The 16,429-nt window shown below is 48.1% G+C and overlaps 1 protein-coding gene across 2 annotated transcripts in view; it reads right to left on the bottom strand.

Moving 5' to 3' along the window:
- Positions 1–2,834: 2,834 nt before the first annotated feature.
- Positions 2,835–16,429, bottom strand: part of ANKRD13C (ankyrin repeat domain 13C) — a 108,957-nt gene continuing 95,362 nt past the window's right edge. For both annotated transcript variants that reach the window (XM_063939096.1, XM_063939095.1), the window contains exons 9-13: positions 6,671–6,832; positions 5,387–5,466; positions 4,943–5,041; positions 4,536–4,636; positions 2,835–4,448 (exon numbers count right to left, since the gene is read on the bottom strand). In XM_063939096.1, the coding sequence (XP_063795166.1) occupies positions 4,318–4,448; positions 4,536–4,636; positions 4,943–5,041; positions 5,387–5,466; positions 6,671–6,832 (573 nt within the window). In that variant the 3' untranslated portion in view covers positions 2,835–4,317. The remainder of the gene's footprint in view (positions 4,449–4,535; positions 4,637–4,942; positions 5,042–5,386; positions 5,467–6,670; positions 6,833–16,429) is intronic.

Genomic DNA, 16,429 nt, shown 5'->3' with positions numbered 1-16,429 from the left:
AACAGGAAAACACATTGGAGTTCTCTGTCGTTTACTAAATACGACCTGATCATTTGTCAGAGGCTCCTCAGTTTCTGTAAACTTCAGAGACTGACGCACTGCTCTGATGAGATTATCAATGCCTGAGCTGTTAAAATCCTCACTATCTGACTCCACTTCGCCCTCCTCACCCTCATCTTGTGCCGTGAGGTCTGGCATGGAATCGTCAGAATGCAACATAGCAGAAACTGGTAAATCATAAGACATATGAAATTTATCCCGTCTACCCAAAATGGATTTGGACCTTTCGCAAGGCGGAGACTCCTCCGGTAGTTCTGGCGGTCTCACCCTAGACTCAGATCTTGCCGCTTCCCGCTCTTGTCGAGCGGCGGTCAATTCTGATTGCAACCCAGCCAGTACATTGGCTAGCATTTCCCATGGAGGGTCCGGGGAGGAAATTGGCTTTAAAACCGGAGCAGAAATTGTATTCGGAACCGAATCCACAAAACATACTGTACATGTGGTAGATCCATCCGGTAACACACTGCTACAGACTTTGCAGTGATGCTTTTTAATTTTTGCTGGTGCCTTACTCATTATGGAGACAGACAATACAATACACAAAAAACAGACACTTGCACGACTCAGTAAAATAGTACTAAGGTGTCTCTATATATATATATATATCTGGCCAAGTGCAGTACACGTGGCCAGTACTATGAAATGTGATCCCAAATTCCCACTAACACCCCTGCGCCTCCGGTGGAGTAGAGATGTAGTACTGGAACGTTCTGGAATCACAGCAGGAAGACACAGGAAGCATGGTTAAAATGGCTGCCATGCTTAAAATTATAGTCACAGTACAGGTTACAAGCTTATAAACTGATATATAACTCTGCATGAAAATCCTGTGTAATCTCCCTGCAGCCTAGCATACTGCTGTTGCTGCAGTTTATCCCCCCCCGTGCCACTGATTGCCTGTAATGCCCCCCCCTTTCCCCTGTATGCTCCGTTGCGGATGCAGTGTGTGGGGCGGGCAGCGGGAGCCGGGACGCGCTGGAAACAAACAGTGGGGAGCGCGTCCTGAAGCGCTCTGAGCAGCGGCCGGAGCAGCGGCGGCGGGCGGACTGTAGAGGGATCCCAGCGCCATCAGTGTTAAAGAAAACCTTGTCCCCACACAGCGGGGCGGCAGCGTGAGCTGACCGCCCCGACCAACATACCTTGACTCCTGCTCCTGTGGTGAGGCTCCGACGGGGCTTCTCTGTAAGCGCCGGCCAGCCTGTCTGCAGGATGTCTGTGAGGGTGCTCATTTATTGAGGACCGACACGCCACAGCTGCTAGTAGCAGCTTGCACTATCCCTGACCCTGCCTTTTGGAAGGGGGAAAAGGGATGTGTATGAAAAAGAAAAAATATTAACTTAAAAAATCAAAAAGTATTCAAAATAATTGTGGACTAAGCCACAGACCTTGTTGCTACTTGAGCACAGAAAAAACACTGAGGTACTCCGGGATATGGAGGGGTGGAGTGTTCTAAATTTAAATATTCAGTGCCCTGTTCCTATGGAGGCCGTCCATATCCCCAAGAGTACTCCAGTGACCCCTAGTGGATAAAAAAGAAAACTATGCCATGTAATAGGGCTCTATGGACTCAGTCTATACCCAAATTAACAGGATCCCAGTGTCCCCTATGGATGACTGAGAAAGATTGCCTCTTTGCAAAAACGTCCACGTTAGTCTGGCATTCCGCACATCTGCAAACTCGGGGGCACCATTACATCCCACCGATGAAGTATGACCCCTGTGATGCATTTAAGAAAAAAACTTCGTAGATAACATCAAGCCTTACTGGATTCTAGGAATCAGTACTGTAATTAACATATGACTTCCCATGTCAGAATGTTTCAAAACCACTCTATCCCAAAATGGCAGAGCCTTACAGATCAAACACAGAAGTCCACATTAGGCAGTATGCGCCCTGGACGGTACATATGTTGATGCAGTGGTAGACATATCAGCTGTGTGGCTCAGCTAGGGTTAACGTACTATCCCTTTAAATCAGGGACATGAATTACACAGGTTCTGCGGCTGATTAAAACCAGGTGAAACGCAGACTTGAAGTCAGCCAGCCACATAACCTGTGAAATTCATGTGTCCCTGATTAAATGGATATTATAAGAACCCTAGACTCAGTTGTCTGTGGAAAGGGACTCTCTGTTTGAATGCTTTACATCATGGGTCTTCAACCTGCGGCCCTCCAGCTGCTGCGGAACTACACATCCCAGCATGCCCTGCCTCAGTTTTAGCATACCTTAATAGCAAAACTGTGGCAGGGCATGATATGATGTGTAGTTTCACAGCAGCTGGAGGGCCACAGGTTGAAGACCCATGCTTTACATTATCATGTCAAAGGGGTTTAACATAGCTTTGAAGAATATGTAGAAATACACCTGGGGAGGATTCTGAAGACAGCTCAGGGTTTTTTTTTTTTTTTTTAAAGTTCATCGCACCTGTATAGGTGTTAATATAATTGCTGGTTGAGCATATCAATGCATTTTGAGGCTAATAACAAAATTGAGGCATGAGACACACTGTGCGTTCTGTGGTTACATTATCAATTTGTGGCTCTTGCATAAACAACATTTTTAAGTAATAGGTTGCGTACTCCTGGATATTGGTCGTCATCGTCCCCTCAACAAAACAAAACAATCATCACTGATTTGGAAATTACTTCAAGTTCTCCCTGATTCAAGGCTGGTGGTGTACTTTAATCTGTCCCTGTATTCTGTACACTAACAGCATTGTAAGGCGCCACAAGCTTATTTTACAGAAACAAAATACACAGGAAAACGAGTGAGAACAGATTGAACTTTGTTTAATTAAAACCAGAACTAGGTGCGAGTCCAGCAAGAAATGGTTATTTGTTTACCAGTTAACAAAAAAAAAAAAAAGTAAAAATGAGTGAAGTGTACAACTTCCAGTAAAAAGATCTATTGACCGATGAAGATTGGAAACAGTTCTTGTTCTTCAATGGAGCAGGACAACTCCCTTTCAGTAAGAAGCAGCGATTTGGAAGACCTGACTTATCTGAATTTCTGCTTCGGATTACCCAGAGTGCATTGTATGGCCGATATATTACGTGTCTGCTAAATCGGCCTCTCGTTTGTTTTCCGTTTCGCTAATATCGTATAGTAAAATGTAGTCTATTTCTCTATTAAAAAGTGCCTTTTCCCTGTACTCTAGGCATAAACAAAACCTCTGTTTGGATCTTGATAAGCAGCTGTACGGACCAAAAATGCAGTCTTAAAAAAAGACGGGGAAGGGGGCGCTCTTGTCCAGTAAAGACATCATGCCAAGTACAAAAATGACACGCCTGTCCGTTTCATCCCTTTATGCAGAATTTGTTTTTGAAAGAAAAGCCCCTTAAAGCTTGTTCGGCTGCTATCTCTCCTCACTGTGAAACCAATTTTCCTCGCAACGGCTGCTGCGTCGTTCTATAAAGAAGAATGTTACATTTGCGATGGCAACTATAATTTCACGGCATATACAGAAAAGCAGCGAAGAATTTAAACGATTCTAGACTGACGACTTCCGGCTCCAGATAAGGTAAGTGTCTGATTATCAAAATCGAATGATCTCGTAGACATTGAACACATGGAAATTCAACAACTGCAAATAAAACAAGATACTTGTACAACAGAAAGAAAACATTACCATGAATAACATGGACTTTATAGAAAACATAAAAACAAAATAAAAAACACCTGAAAATAATAAATTTAATTAAAAACAGCACCCACCGCTTTACTTTACTCAAAACTGCAGAGCGATTTTCTGTGCTCTGCAGCCGTGGGCGAGGGTTTCTGCAATTTATTGAATAGACATTGGTTTAATTCAAATAAAGAATATTCCTTCTATTTATATCCAAACAGGAATCTATACATAATATTACAGTGCGCATAATTTATGATGGGACAAAAAAAACAACGATAATTTAAAATTTCACCCTAAATTGTAAGGTAGAATTTATACAGGATTTGTGTGTGAAGACTCTAACACTATGGAAGAGCCCCACGTCAGCATTGCGGAATGGAGAAACTGAATAGATGTAAGACCTGGAAGTGCGGCGGAGAGCGAGGATCTACTTTGTCCAATAGTGTCGCTGACTTATCAGACCATGCAGCTTGTAGCAATCCTGGATCTCCGAGTATGCTGCACTCAATGCTTTACATTTGCAGGGGGACCACAGAGAACCAGTTATCTTTAAAAGGACCTTGGACCACTATCCCATGCGGCCGCTTGCGTCAGCTACAGATCATGGAGCGGAGAAGATTTTCCACGTTATAAGTCAGGAAAACGGCTGGGGTCCTCTTTGTAGTCATCTGGTATCGTAAAAATGGCCTCCTCAAATTCTCCGTAGCGGAACTCTTGAAATGTTACAGTGGCCGTGATTGTGGGGAACACCGGGATATCTAAGGGCACAAGAAAACAGCACAGGGGAGTTGGGAAAAGTCTGAAAAGAGGAGGAGATCTATGACAAAATCTAGCACGTGGCTTACCTAGTTTTACAGGGAACCCCGGAGGAAGCTTCATCTGTACAAATTCCCGGAGTTTGTTAAAGTGCTTGAAAGGTGCTATTACCTCTAGAACATTCAGCAGTCTGTAAGGCAAATAAACAGAGCATTATATAGCTTTATGAGGTTATGCTGAATACACATATGCTCAGCTGGTATAGTGGAGGAGAGAAAAGTCAATGACTGCAAAAATCACAATGGACCTGCGGTCACTTGACCCTCCCACAACAGCCAGGCCTCAAGCCCCATCCCCGTGAGACAGGAGTGTGCAGCCACGTGTGGAAGGAATGGGACTTTAAATCCCTACAACTGGAAGCCTTGTGGAGGATATTAAGTACCGAGGACACGTTTACAGGCGGCTGTCCAACGTGTGAATGTAGTGGGACACTTACGATTCAATTCCCAGAGGGAAATCCTGGCTCACAGCAATTGTTGCCTTAAAGGTTTTCTTGTTCTCTTTGCAGACAAGTTCCCTTCCAAGATGAGGAGCCCTGAGACAAAGAAACCAGATTCAGTAACCTGCAACTTGTGCCCAACACAACTGCACCCTGCAGCTACCCACTCAGGGTGGTGCTAAATGCCACCCCACCCTCATCCAGGGCAGTGCTAAATACTTTTTTTTTTTTAAACATGTTTTTTTGGCTATTAAAAAAAGAAGTCACTTTCTACAGAACATTTATAAATATCGTCTGTATATCTGGTGTCATGCTGAATACTGGCTCCTGGGGTGTAAGGAACGTCATGTACATGGACACGGGCTGCCTAATGAAATGCACACTCCCACTTAGCTCCTAGCAATTGAATCATCTCTTACAAACAACCTGAAGGACACTTACTTCCCATTCTCTGCGGACATGTACTCCTCCCACGTAATGGTGTTGGGAGAAGGAGGTGTCAGCGACGGTCTCCGCACAGGCTGGAATACATAAGCAGACGTTTTACAGTTTGCACAGCCCAAGCATTTATTGACCACAATTAAAATAAAGCCTGCGCTAGCCCCTATTACAACGCAACTGTACTCATCCTTGTACACTAATGGCCTAATGCAGCTAATTTTCCCACTAGAAATCTAGTATGAGAGCCACTATATAGGGCACTGTTCTCCAAAGACAGTATTCCCAGTTCACGTAAAACTTTCAGAGAACCATCCGGGGAATATAATGAATAGTTCAGTTCTGCACCTGTAAATAAAATGACAGCCACAGTAGGATGTGCACATAATGCCAGTCAGATGGCGGTGTGTAACGAACTGATAATCTGTGTGTACAGGCTGCTCGCTGATCCCTATGTTCAGTCCATAAGCATGCAGCCTGCACGCACACACGTTATGGAAAGCTGATGACTGAACATAGGGATCAGTAAGCAGTCTGTACACACACGTGTTATGGAAAGCTGATGACTGAACATAGGGATCAGTAAGCAGCCTGTACACACACGTGTTATGGAAAGCGGATGACTGAACATAGGGATCAGTAAGCAGCCTGTACACACACGTGTTATGGAAAGCTGATGACTGAACATAGGGATCAGTAAGCAGCCTGTACACACACGTGTTATGGAAAGCTGATGACTGAACATAGGGATCAGTAAGCAGCCTGCACGCACACACGTTATGGAAAGCTGATGACTGAACATAGGGATCAGTAAGCAGTCTGTACACACGCGTTATGCAAAGCTGATGACTGAACATAGGGATCAGTAAGCAGTCTGTACACACGCGTTATGCAAAGCTGATGACTGAACATAGGGATCAGTAAGCAGTCTGTACACACGCGTTATGCAAAGCTGATGACTGAACATAGGGATCAGTAAGCAGTCTGTACACACACGTTATGGAAAGCTGATGACTGAACATAGGGATCAGTAAGCAGTCTGTACACACACGCGTTATGCAAAGCTGATGACTGAACATAGGGATCATTAAGCAGTCTGTACACACACGTTATGGAAAGCTGATGACTGAACATAGGGATCAATAAGGAGTCTGCACACACGTTATAGAAAGCTGATGACTGAACATAGGGATCAGTAAGCAGTCTGTACACACGCGTTATGGAAAGCAAATGACTGAACATAGGGATCAGGGCAGTCAGACCCGAGGCTCTAGAACAATCACCTACCTCGAAATTTTGTTCCATCAAGTTTCCTCCTTTACTCAGACTCTCCATGATGGCTTTGTTTCGCAGGATGTCCTCCTCACTAAGATGTTCTCTCCGTTTGCGGGATTCCAGTATTAGCCCATTGACCAAATAGAAATCCGCTAGGAAGTTCCCTACACGTTCCTGGGAAGAGAATACATATTGGTAGCGTTATTTCCAGCAAGCATTAGTCAGACGATCAGTAACAGCTGATGGCAGAAGCCAGGGAATTCCAGAAACAGAACAGATTATGTTTATAGCATTTGTTATCCCGCTATCGCCCACACTTCTATGTGTACCCACGCTCTGTCATGAACAGCCTGCCGTCAATCCATTCAGAATATTCACAGCAGCACAATTATGTCAGGAGAGTCCTGCGCTGGTGGGTGGCGACCTGCCCACCTGTGCGATTATGTTCCTGGGGCCGCGGCTGCCTACCACAGTGCCATGGTGAGAAGGAGAATGGAGGCAGCAGGGACTTTAGAACAAGGTCACCTAATAGCAGATACATTGGAGCAAGAAGCTTGAGCTTCAGCCCACAACTATACAGAGATCAGACACCTCAGACACGCACAAATCTGCTGAAAGATCTGTGGACACATTGCGGAAGTTGCATGTTCATTGCCCTTCTCCCTCATATACACCTACTAGAGGCTGGTATACATGGCATCCCTGTGCAAAGACATCACACAGCAGGTGGCACAAGAGCCTCCAATAAGGGATTCACTAAGCCATATCTGCAGAAATCTACAATGTGGGGAGTCCGTCCACATGTGCGCAATGATGTCATCGTGTGACTGAACAGCCTTTATGTATTAAGTCATTTACAAAGTGCACCTACATTACACACCACTTTACACAAGATATTTCAGCCATTCACCCACATCACTGTATTCCCCAGTGGAGCTTACAATCTATATTCCCCAAAACACATAAAACGCACTAGGATCCATGTTTTTGTCAGCATCCAATTAACCTACCTGTATGTTTTTGTATTGTGGGAGGAAACTGGAATACCCAAAGGAAACCCACGCAAGCATGGGAAGAACATACAAACTCCAGACAGAGTGCTTTGGTTGATAATGTAACTCATGACTTCAGTGCTGCGAGGCAGTAACGCCAAGCACCACGCCGACGTAGGACAACGCTCCGGCAATCAGTCACCACATCATTTACGTCATTTAAGATTTCTTTCTAAATTTGTCAGTAAGAAACTTTTGTCCTGGGGGCGCCGAGAAACAAAAATAAGAAGATTTTACTCACCGGTAAATCTATTTCTCGTAGTCCGTAGTGGATGCTGGGGACTCCGTAAGGACCATGGGGAATAGACGGGCTCCACAGGAGACTGGGCACTCTAAGAAAGATTTAGTACTACTGGTATGCACTGGCTCCTCCCTCTATGCCCCTCCTCCAGACCTCAGTTAAGGAAACTGTGCCCGGAAAAGCTGACATTACAAGGAAAGGATTTAGGAATCCAGGGTAAGACTCATACCAGCCACACCAATCACACCGTATAACTCGTGATAAACTTACCCAGTTAACAGTATGAACAACAACAGAGCATCAAGCAATGGATGCCACCATAACATAACCCTTTATTAAGCAATAACTATATACACGTATTGCAGAAAGTCCGCACTTGGGACGGGCGCCCAGCATCCACTACGGACTACGAGAAATAGATTTACCGGTGAGTAAAATCTTATTTTCTCTAACGTCCTAGTGGATGCTGGGGACTCCGTAAGGACCATGGGGATTATACCAAAGCACCCAAACGGGCAGGAGAGTGCGGATGACTCTGCAGCACGGAATGGGCAAACACAAGGTCCTCCTCAGCCAGGGTATCAAACTTGTAGAACTTAGCAAATGTGTTTGAACCCGACCAAGTAGCTGCTCGGCAAAGCTGTAATGCCGAGACCCCTGTGGCGGCCGCCCAAGAAGAGCCCACTTTCCTTGTGGAATGGGCTTTCACTGATTTTGGATGCGGCAATCCAGCCGCAGAATGAGCCTGCTGAATCGTGTTACAGATCCAGCGAGCAATGGTTTGCTTTGAAGCAGGAGCACTCAGCTTGTTGGATGCATACAGGATAAACAGCGAGTCAGTCTTCCTGACTCCAGCCGTCCTGGATAAATAGATCTTCAAAGCCCTGACAACATCAAGCAACTTGGAATCCTCCAAGTCACGAGTAGCCGCAGGCACCACAATAGGTTGGTTCAAATGAAAAGATGACACCACCTTCGGCAGAAACTGCGGACGAGTCCGTAATTCTGCCCTGTCCATATGAAAAACCAGATAGGGGCTTTTACATGACAAAGCCGCTAATTCTGACACACGCCTAGCCGAAGCTAAGGCCAATAGCATGACCACCTTCCACGTGAGATACTTTAGCTCCACGGTCTTAAGTGGCTCAAACCAGTGAGATTTCAGGAAACTCAACACCACGTTAAGATCCCAAGGTGCCACTGGTGGCACAAAAGTGGGCTGAATATGCAGCACTCCCTTTACAAACGTCTGAACTTCAGGAAGAGAAGTCAGTTCCTTTTGAAAGAAAATGGATAGGGCCGAAATCTGGACCTTTATGGACCCCAACTTCAAGCCCATAGTCACTCCAGATTGTAGGAAGTGCAGGAACCGGCCCAGCTGGAATTCCTCTGTAGGGGCCTTCCTGGCCTCACACCAGGCCACATATTTTCGCCATATACGGTGATAGTGTTTTGCTGTCACGTCCTTCCTAGCCTTTATCAGCGTAGGAATAACTTCATCCGGAATGCCTTTTTCCGCTAGGATCCTGCGTTCAACCGCCATGCCGTCAAACGCAGCCGCGGTAAGTCTTGGAACAGACAGGGCCCCTGTTGCAACAGGTCTTGTCTGAGAGGCAGAGGCCATGGGTCCTCTGTGAGCAATTCTTGCAGTTCCGGGTACCAAGTCCTTCTTGGCCAATCCGGAACAATGAGTATTGTTCTCACTCCTCTTTTTCTTACGATTCTCAGCACCTTGGGTATGAGAGGAAGAGGAGGAAACACAGACCGACTGGAACACCCACGGTGTTACTAGTGCGTCCACAGCTATCGCCTGAGGGTCTCTTGACCTGGCGCAATACCTTTGTAGCTTTTTGTTGAGACGGGACGCCATCATGTCCACCTGTGGCAGTTCCCATCGATTTGTAATCTGAGTGAAGACTTCGTGATGAAGTCCCCACTCTCCCGGGTGGAGGTCGTGCCTGCTGAGGAAGTCTGCTTCCCAGTTGTCCACTCCCGGAATGAACACTGCTGACAGTGCTTGCACGGGATTCTCCGCCCAACGAAGAATCCTGGTGACTTCTGCCATCGCCACTCTGCTTCTTGTGCCGCCCTGGCGGTTTACATGAGCCACTGCGGTGATGTTGTCTGACTGAATCAGCACCGGTTGGTTGCGAAGCAGAGGCTCCGCTTGACTCAGGGCGTTGTATATGGCCCTTAGTTCCAGGATATTTATGTGCAGACAAGCCTCCTGACTTGACCACAACCCTTGGAAGTTTCTTCCCTGAGTGACTGCCCCCCATCCTCGGAGGCTCGCATCCGTGGTCACCAGGACCCAGTCCTGTATGCCGAACCTGCGGCCCTCGAGAAGGTGAGCACTCTGCAGCCACCACAGAAGAGACACCCGGGCCCTTGGGGACAGGGTGATCAGCCGATGCATCTGAAGATGCGATCCGGACCACTTGTCCAACAGATCCCACTGAAAGATCCTCGCATGGAACCTGCCGAAGGGAATGGCTTCGTACGCTGCCACCACATTTCCCAGGACTCGCGTGCAGTGATGCACCGACACCTGTTTCGGTTTTAAGAGGTCTCTGACTAGAGTCACGAGCTCCTGAGCCTTCTCCGCCGGGAGAAACACCTTCTTCTGGTCTGTGTCCAGAATCATGCCCAGAAAGGGCAGACGCGTCGTAGGAATCAGCTGCGACTTTGGGATATTCAGAATCCAGCCATGCTGCTGCAACACTTCCTGAGAGAGTGCTACGCTGATCAGCAACTGCTCTCTGGACCTCGCCTTTATGAGGAGATCGTCCAAGTATGGGATAACTGTGACTTCTTGCTTTCTCAGGATCACCATCATTTCCGCCATTACCTTGGTAAATATTCTCGGTGCCGTGGAGAGCCCAAACGGCAACGTCTGGAATTGGTAATGACAGTCCTGTACCACAAATCTGAGGTACTCCTGATGAGGTGGATAAATGGGGACATGCAAGTAAGCATCCTTGATGTCCAGAGACACCATAAAATCTCCCTCTTCCAGGCTTGCAATGACCGCTCTGAGCGATTCCATTTTGAACTTGAATCTTTTCAGATAAATGTTCAGAGACTTTAAATTCAATATGGGTCTGACCGAACCGTCCGGTTTCGGTACCACAAACATTGTGGAATAGTATCCCCTTCCCTGTTGAAGGAGGGGAACCTTTACCACCACCTGCTGGAGATATAACTTGTGAATTGCCGCTAACACTACTTCCCGTTCCATTGGGGAAGCTGGCAGGGCCGATTTGAGGTAACGGTGAGGGGGCATCACTTCGAATTCCAGCTTGTATCCCTGAGACACAATCTGTATAGCCCAGTGATCCACCTGTGAGCGAACCCACTGGTGGCTGAAATTTCGGAGACGCGCCCCCACCGCTCCTGGCTCCACCTGTGGAGCCCCAGCGTCATGCGGTGGATTTAGTGGAAGCCGGGGAGGACTTCTGTTCCTGGGAACTAGCTGTATGGTGCAGCTTCTTTCCTCTACCCCTGCCTCTGGCAAGAAAGGACGCACCTCTGACCTTCTTGCTTCTTTGTGATCGAAAGGACTGCATTTGGTAATACGGTGCTTTCTTAGGCTGTGAGGGAATATATGGCAAAAAAAATTGACTTCCCAGCCGTAGCTGTGGAAACTAGGTACGAGAGACCATCCCCAAACAATTCCTCACCCTTGTAAGGTAAAACCTCCATGTGCTTTTTGGAGTCTGCATCACCTGTCCATTGCTGAGTCCACAGGACCCTTCTGGCAGAAATTGACATTGCATTTATTCTAGAGCCCAGTAGGCAAATGTCCCTCTGGGCATCCCTCATATATAGGACACCGTCTTTTATATGCCCCAGGGTCAGTAAAATGGTATCCTTGTCTAAGGTATCCAGTTCCTCAGACAGATTATCTGTCCATGCTGCTACAGCACTACACATCCAGGCCGACGCAATTGCCGGCCTCAGTAGAGTACCTGAATGTGTATAAACAGACTTCAGGATACTTTCCTGCTTCCTATCGGCAGGATCCTTTAGGGCGGCCGTATCCTGTGACGGCAGGGCCACCTTCTTAGATAAGCGTGTCAGAGCTTTATCTACCCTAGGGGAGGATTCCCAGCGTAACCTGTCCGTTGGCAGGAAAGGGTATGCCATAAGTAACCTTTTGGAAATAAACACTTTCCTATCTGGGGAATCCCACGCTTTTTCACATCACTTTAACTCATGTGAAGGGGGAGAAGTCACCTCTTGCTTTTTCTCCCCATACATATAAACCCTCTTGTCAGGGACAGGGTTTACCTCTGATATGTGCAATACATCCTTCATTGCTATAATCATGTAGCGGATGGCTTTAGCCATTTTAGGCTGCAATTTTGCATCATCGTCACTGGAGTCAGAATCCGTGTCGATATCTGTGTCAACAATTTTGGATAGTGGGCGCTTCTGAGACCCTGACGGCGTCTGCGCTGTAGGATCAGGCATGGGCTGAGACCCCGACTGTCCCAATGCATCAGCTTTATCCAACCTTTTATGCAAGGTCATTTAACACCTTCCACATATCCATCCAATCAGGTGTCGGCGCCGTCGGCAGAGACACGTCATTCATCTGCACTTGCTCTGCCTCCACATAGCCCTCCTCGTCAAACATGTCGACACACGCGTACCGACACCACACACACAGGGGATGCTCTATATGAGGACAGGACCCCCACAAGGCCTTTTGGAGAGATAGAGAGTATGCCAGCACACACCCCAGCGCTATATGACCCAGGAATCGCACAGTAACTTAGTGTTTACCCAGTAGCTGCTGTATATATGATTAATGTGCTAAATTTATGTGCCCCCCCTCTCTTTTTACCCTCTTTCTACCGTGAGTCTGCAGGGGAGGGCCTGGGGAGCTTCCTCTCAGCGGAGCTGTGGATGAGAAAATGGCGCTGGTGAGTGCTGAGGAAGAAGGCCCCGCCCCCTCATCGGCGGGCTTCTGTCCCGCGATTTTGTGTAAAATTAATGGCGGAGGCTCATGCATATTACAGTGCCCAGCTGTATATATGCTGCTTTTGCCAGGAGGTAATCAATTGCTGCCCAGGGCGCCCCCCCCCTGCGCCCTACAGTGACCGGAGTGTGTGGGTTAGTGTGGGCGCAATGGCGCACAGCTGCAGTGCTGTGCGCTACCTCATATGAAGACAGGAGTCTTCTGCCGCCGATTTTGACGTCTACTTGCTTCAACCCGCTGGCTTCTGTCTTCTGGCTCTGCAAGGGGGACGGCGACACGGCTCCGGGAACGGACGACCAAGGTTAGGTACCTGTGTTCGATCCCTCTGGAGCTAATGGTGTCCAGTAGCCTAAGAAGCGCAACCTAGCCGCAGTTAGTAGGTTTGCTTCTCTCCCCTCAGTCCCACGTAGCAGAGAGTCTGTTGCCAGCAGAAGCTCTCTGAAAATAAAAAACCTAACTAAAATACTTTCTTATTAGCAAGCTCAGGAGAGCTCACTAAAATGCACCCAGCTCCGTCCGGGCACAGATTCTGAGGTCTGGTGGAGGGGCATAGAGGGAGGAGCCAGTGCACACCACTAGTACTAAATCTTTCTTAGAGTGCCCAGTCTCCTGCGGAGCCCGTCTATTCCCCATGGTCCTTACGGAGTCCCCAGCATCCACTAGGACGTTAGAGAAAATCTGATACTCAGTGATTCAGAAAAGTTTGGGAACCACTTCACAAATTAACAGAGTAAGACCACCTTTTCCACTAGAAGTCTCGGGTCTGACCCGGGATTTGGAACACTGTTCCAAGCCAGGTCAGACCCGAGATGGACCCCTGTTCCACAACGGCGCCGACCCAGGAATATCCCGGGTCGGCACAGTTTACACTGCACCCGGGTGCAGTGTATTCTGCCCAGCGCTTGGAGATGACGTCATCTCCAAGCGCCAAGAAAATCGGCAGATTGGGACCCCCAGGGCATAACCACGGGGTCCTGTTGGCCCACGCCCCCAATGCGATGCTGCCCTCCGTCACGCGGGGGGCAAGCCCAGCACTCGCGAAGCTGCTGCGCCGCCCCCAGCCTCCGGCACACACTGTCCCGGCCAGCGCTGCTGTCTGCATAGCAGGACAGTCAGTAGCGCATGTGCCGTTTCCCCCCCAACCTCCCGAGGGACACTGCAGTCAGGGAGGAATGCGCTCTGACATGCTGTAAACGAGTCCCAGGTCAGAATACCCTTATTTCACTCATTCCCGGGTCCAACCCAGGTAGCTACCCGGGTAGGATTCCTGGGTCACTTGACCCGGGAATTTTCAGAGGGAACCGTTTCCACTAGCAAAAAACCCAGGTAGATGCGCGCCCCCGTGCAAAAACCCGCATTTTTTGAGCTAGTGGAAAAATAAGATTTTACTCACCGGTAAATCTTTTTCTCGTAGTCCGTAGTGGATGCTGGGGACTCCGTAAGGACCATGGGGAATAGACGGGCTCCGCAGGAGACTGGGCACTCTAAAGAAAGATTTAGTACTATCTGGTGTGCACTGGCTCCTCCCACTATGACCCTCCTCCAGACCTCAGTTAAGGAAACTGTGCCCGGAAGAGCTGACATTACAAGGAAAGGATTTTGGAATCCAGGGTAAGACTCATACCAGCCACACCAATCACACCGTATAACTTGATAAACTTACCCAGTTAACAGTATGAACAAACAACAGAGCATCAACCAAAGGATGCCAATATAACATAACCCTTTATTAAGCAATAACTATATACACGTATTGCAGAAAGTCCGCACTGGGGACGGGCGCCCAGCATCCACTACGGACTACGAGATACAGAATTACCGGTGAGTAAAATCTTATTTTCTCTAACGTCCTAGTGGATGCTCGGGACTCCGGGGATTATACCAAAACCTCCAAATGGGCGGGAGAGTGCGGATGACTCTGCAGCACCGAATGGGCAAACACAAGGTCCTCCTCAGCCAGGGTATCAAACTTGTAGAATTTTGCAAAAGTGTTTGAACCCGACCAAGTAGCAGCTCGGCAAAGCTGTAATGCCGAGACCCCTCGGGCAGCCGCCCAAGAAGAGCCCACCTTCCTTGTGGAGTGGGCTTTCACTGATTTTGGATGCGGCAATCCCGCCGCAGAATGAGCCTGCTGAATCGTGTTACAGATCCAGCGAGCAATGGTTTGCTTTGAAGCAGGAGCACCCAGCTTGTTGGATGCATACAGGATAAACAGTGAGTCAGTCTTCCTGACTCCAGCCGTCCTGTTAACATAAGTCTTCAAAGCCCGGACCACGTCCAGCAACTTGGAATCCTCCAAGTCACGAGTAGCCGCAGGCACCACAATAGGTTGGTTCAAATGAAACGAAGACACAACCTTTGGTAGAAATTGCGGACGAGTCCGCAATTCTGCCCTGTCCATATGAAAAACCATATAGGGGCTTTTACATGACAAAGCCGCCAATACTGACACACGCCTAGCCGACGCTAAGGCCAACAGCATGACCACTTTCCATGTGAGATACTTTAGCTCCACGGTCTAAAGTGGCTCAAACCAGTGGGATTTCAGGAACCCCAAGACCACGTTAAGATCCCAAGGTGCCACTGGTGGCACAAAAGGGGGCTGAATATGCAGCACTCCCTTAACAAACGTCTGAACCTCAGGCAGTGAAGCCAGTTCCTTTTGAAAGAAAATGGATAGGGCCGAAATCTGGACCTTTATGGACCCTAATTTTAGGCCCATAGTCACTCCTGACTGCAGGAAGTGCAGGAATCGACCCAGCTGGAATTCCTCTGTAGGGGCCTTCCTGGCCTCACACCAAGCAACATATTTTCGCAGTCACGTCTATCCTAGCCTTTATCAGCGTAGGAATAACTTCATCCGGAATGCCCTTTTCCACTAGGATCCGGCGTTCAACCGCCATGCCGTCAAACGCAGCCGCGGTAAGTCTTGGAACAGACAGGGCCCTTGTTGTAACAGGTCCTGTCTGAGAGGCAGAGGCCATGGGTCCTCTGTGAGCATTTCTTGCAGTTCCGGGTACCAAGTCCTTCTTGGCCAATCCGGAGCAATGAATATTGTTCTCACTCCTCTTTTTCTTACAATTCTCAGCACCTTGGGTATGAGAGGAAGAGGAGGAAACACATAGACCCACTGGAACACCCATGGTGTTACTAGTGCGTCCACAGCTATCGCCTGAGTGTCCCTTGACCTGGCGCAATACCGGTTTAGCTTTTTGTTGAGGCGTGACGCCATCATGTCCACCTGTGGGAGTCGATTTGCAATCAGCGTGAAGACTTCTTGATGAAGTCCCCACACTCCCGGGTGGAGGTCGTGTCTGCTGGTGGAAGTCTGCTTCCCAGTTGTCGACCCCCGGAATAAACACTGCTGACAGTGCCTGCACGTGATTCTCCGCCCAACAAAGAATCCTGGTTGCTTCTGCCATCGCCACCCTGCTTCTTGTGCCGCCCTGTCGGTTGACATGGGCCACTGCAGTGATGTTGTCTGACTGAATCAG

The sequence above is a fragment of the Pseudophryne corroboree genome, chromosome 9, assembly GCF_028390025.1.
Source record: "Pseudophryne corroboree isolate aPseCor3 chromosome 9, aPseCor3.hap2, whole genome shotgun sequence".
Lineage (NCBI taxonomy): Eukaryota > Metazoa > Chordata > Amphibia > Anura > Myobatrachidae > Pseudophryne > Pseudophryne corroboree.
This window is presented reverse-complemented; position numbering and strand designations above follow the sequence as displayed.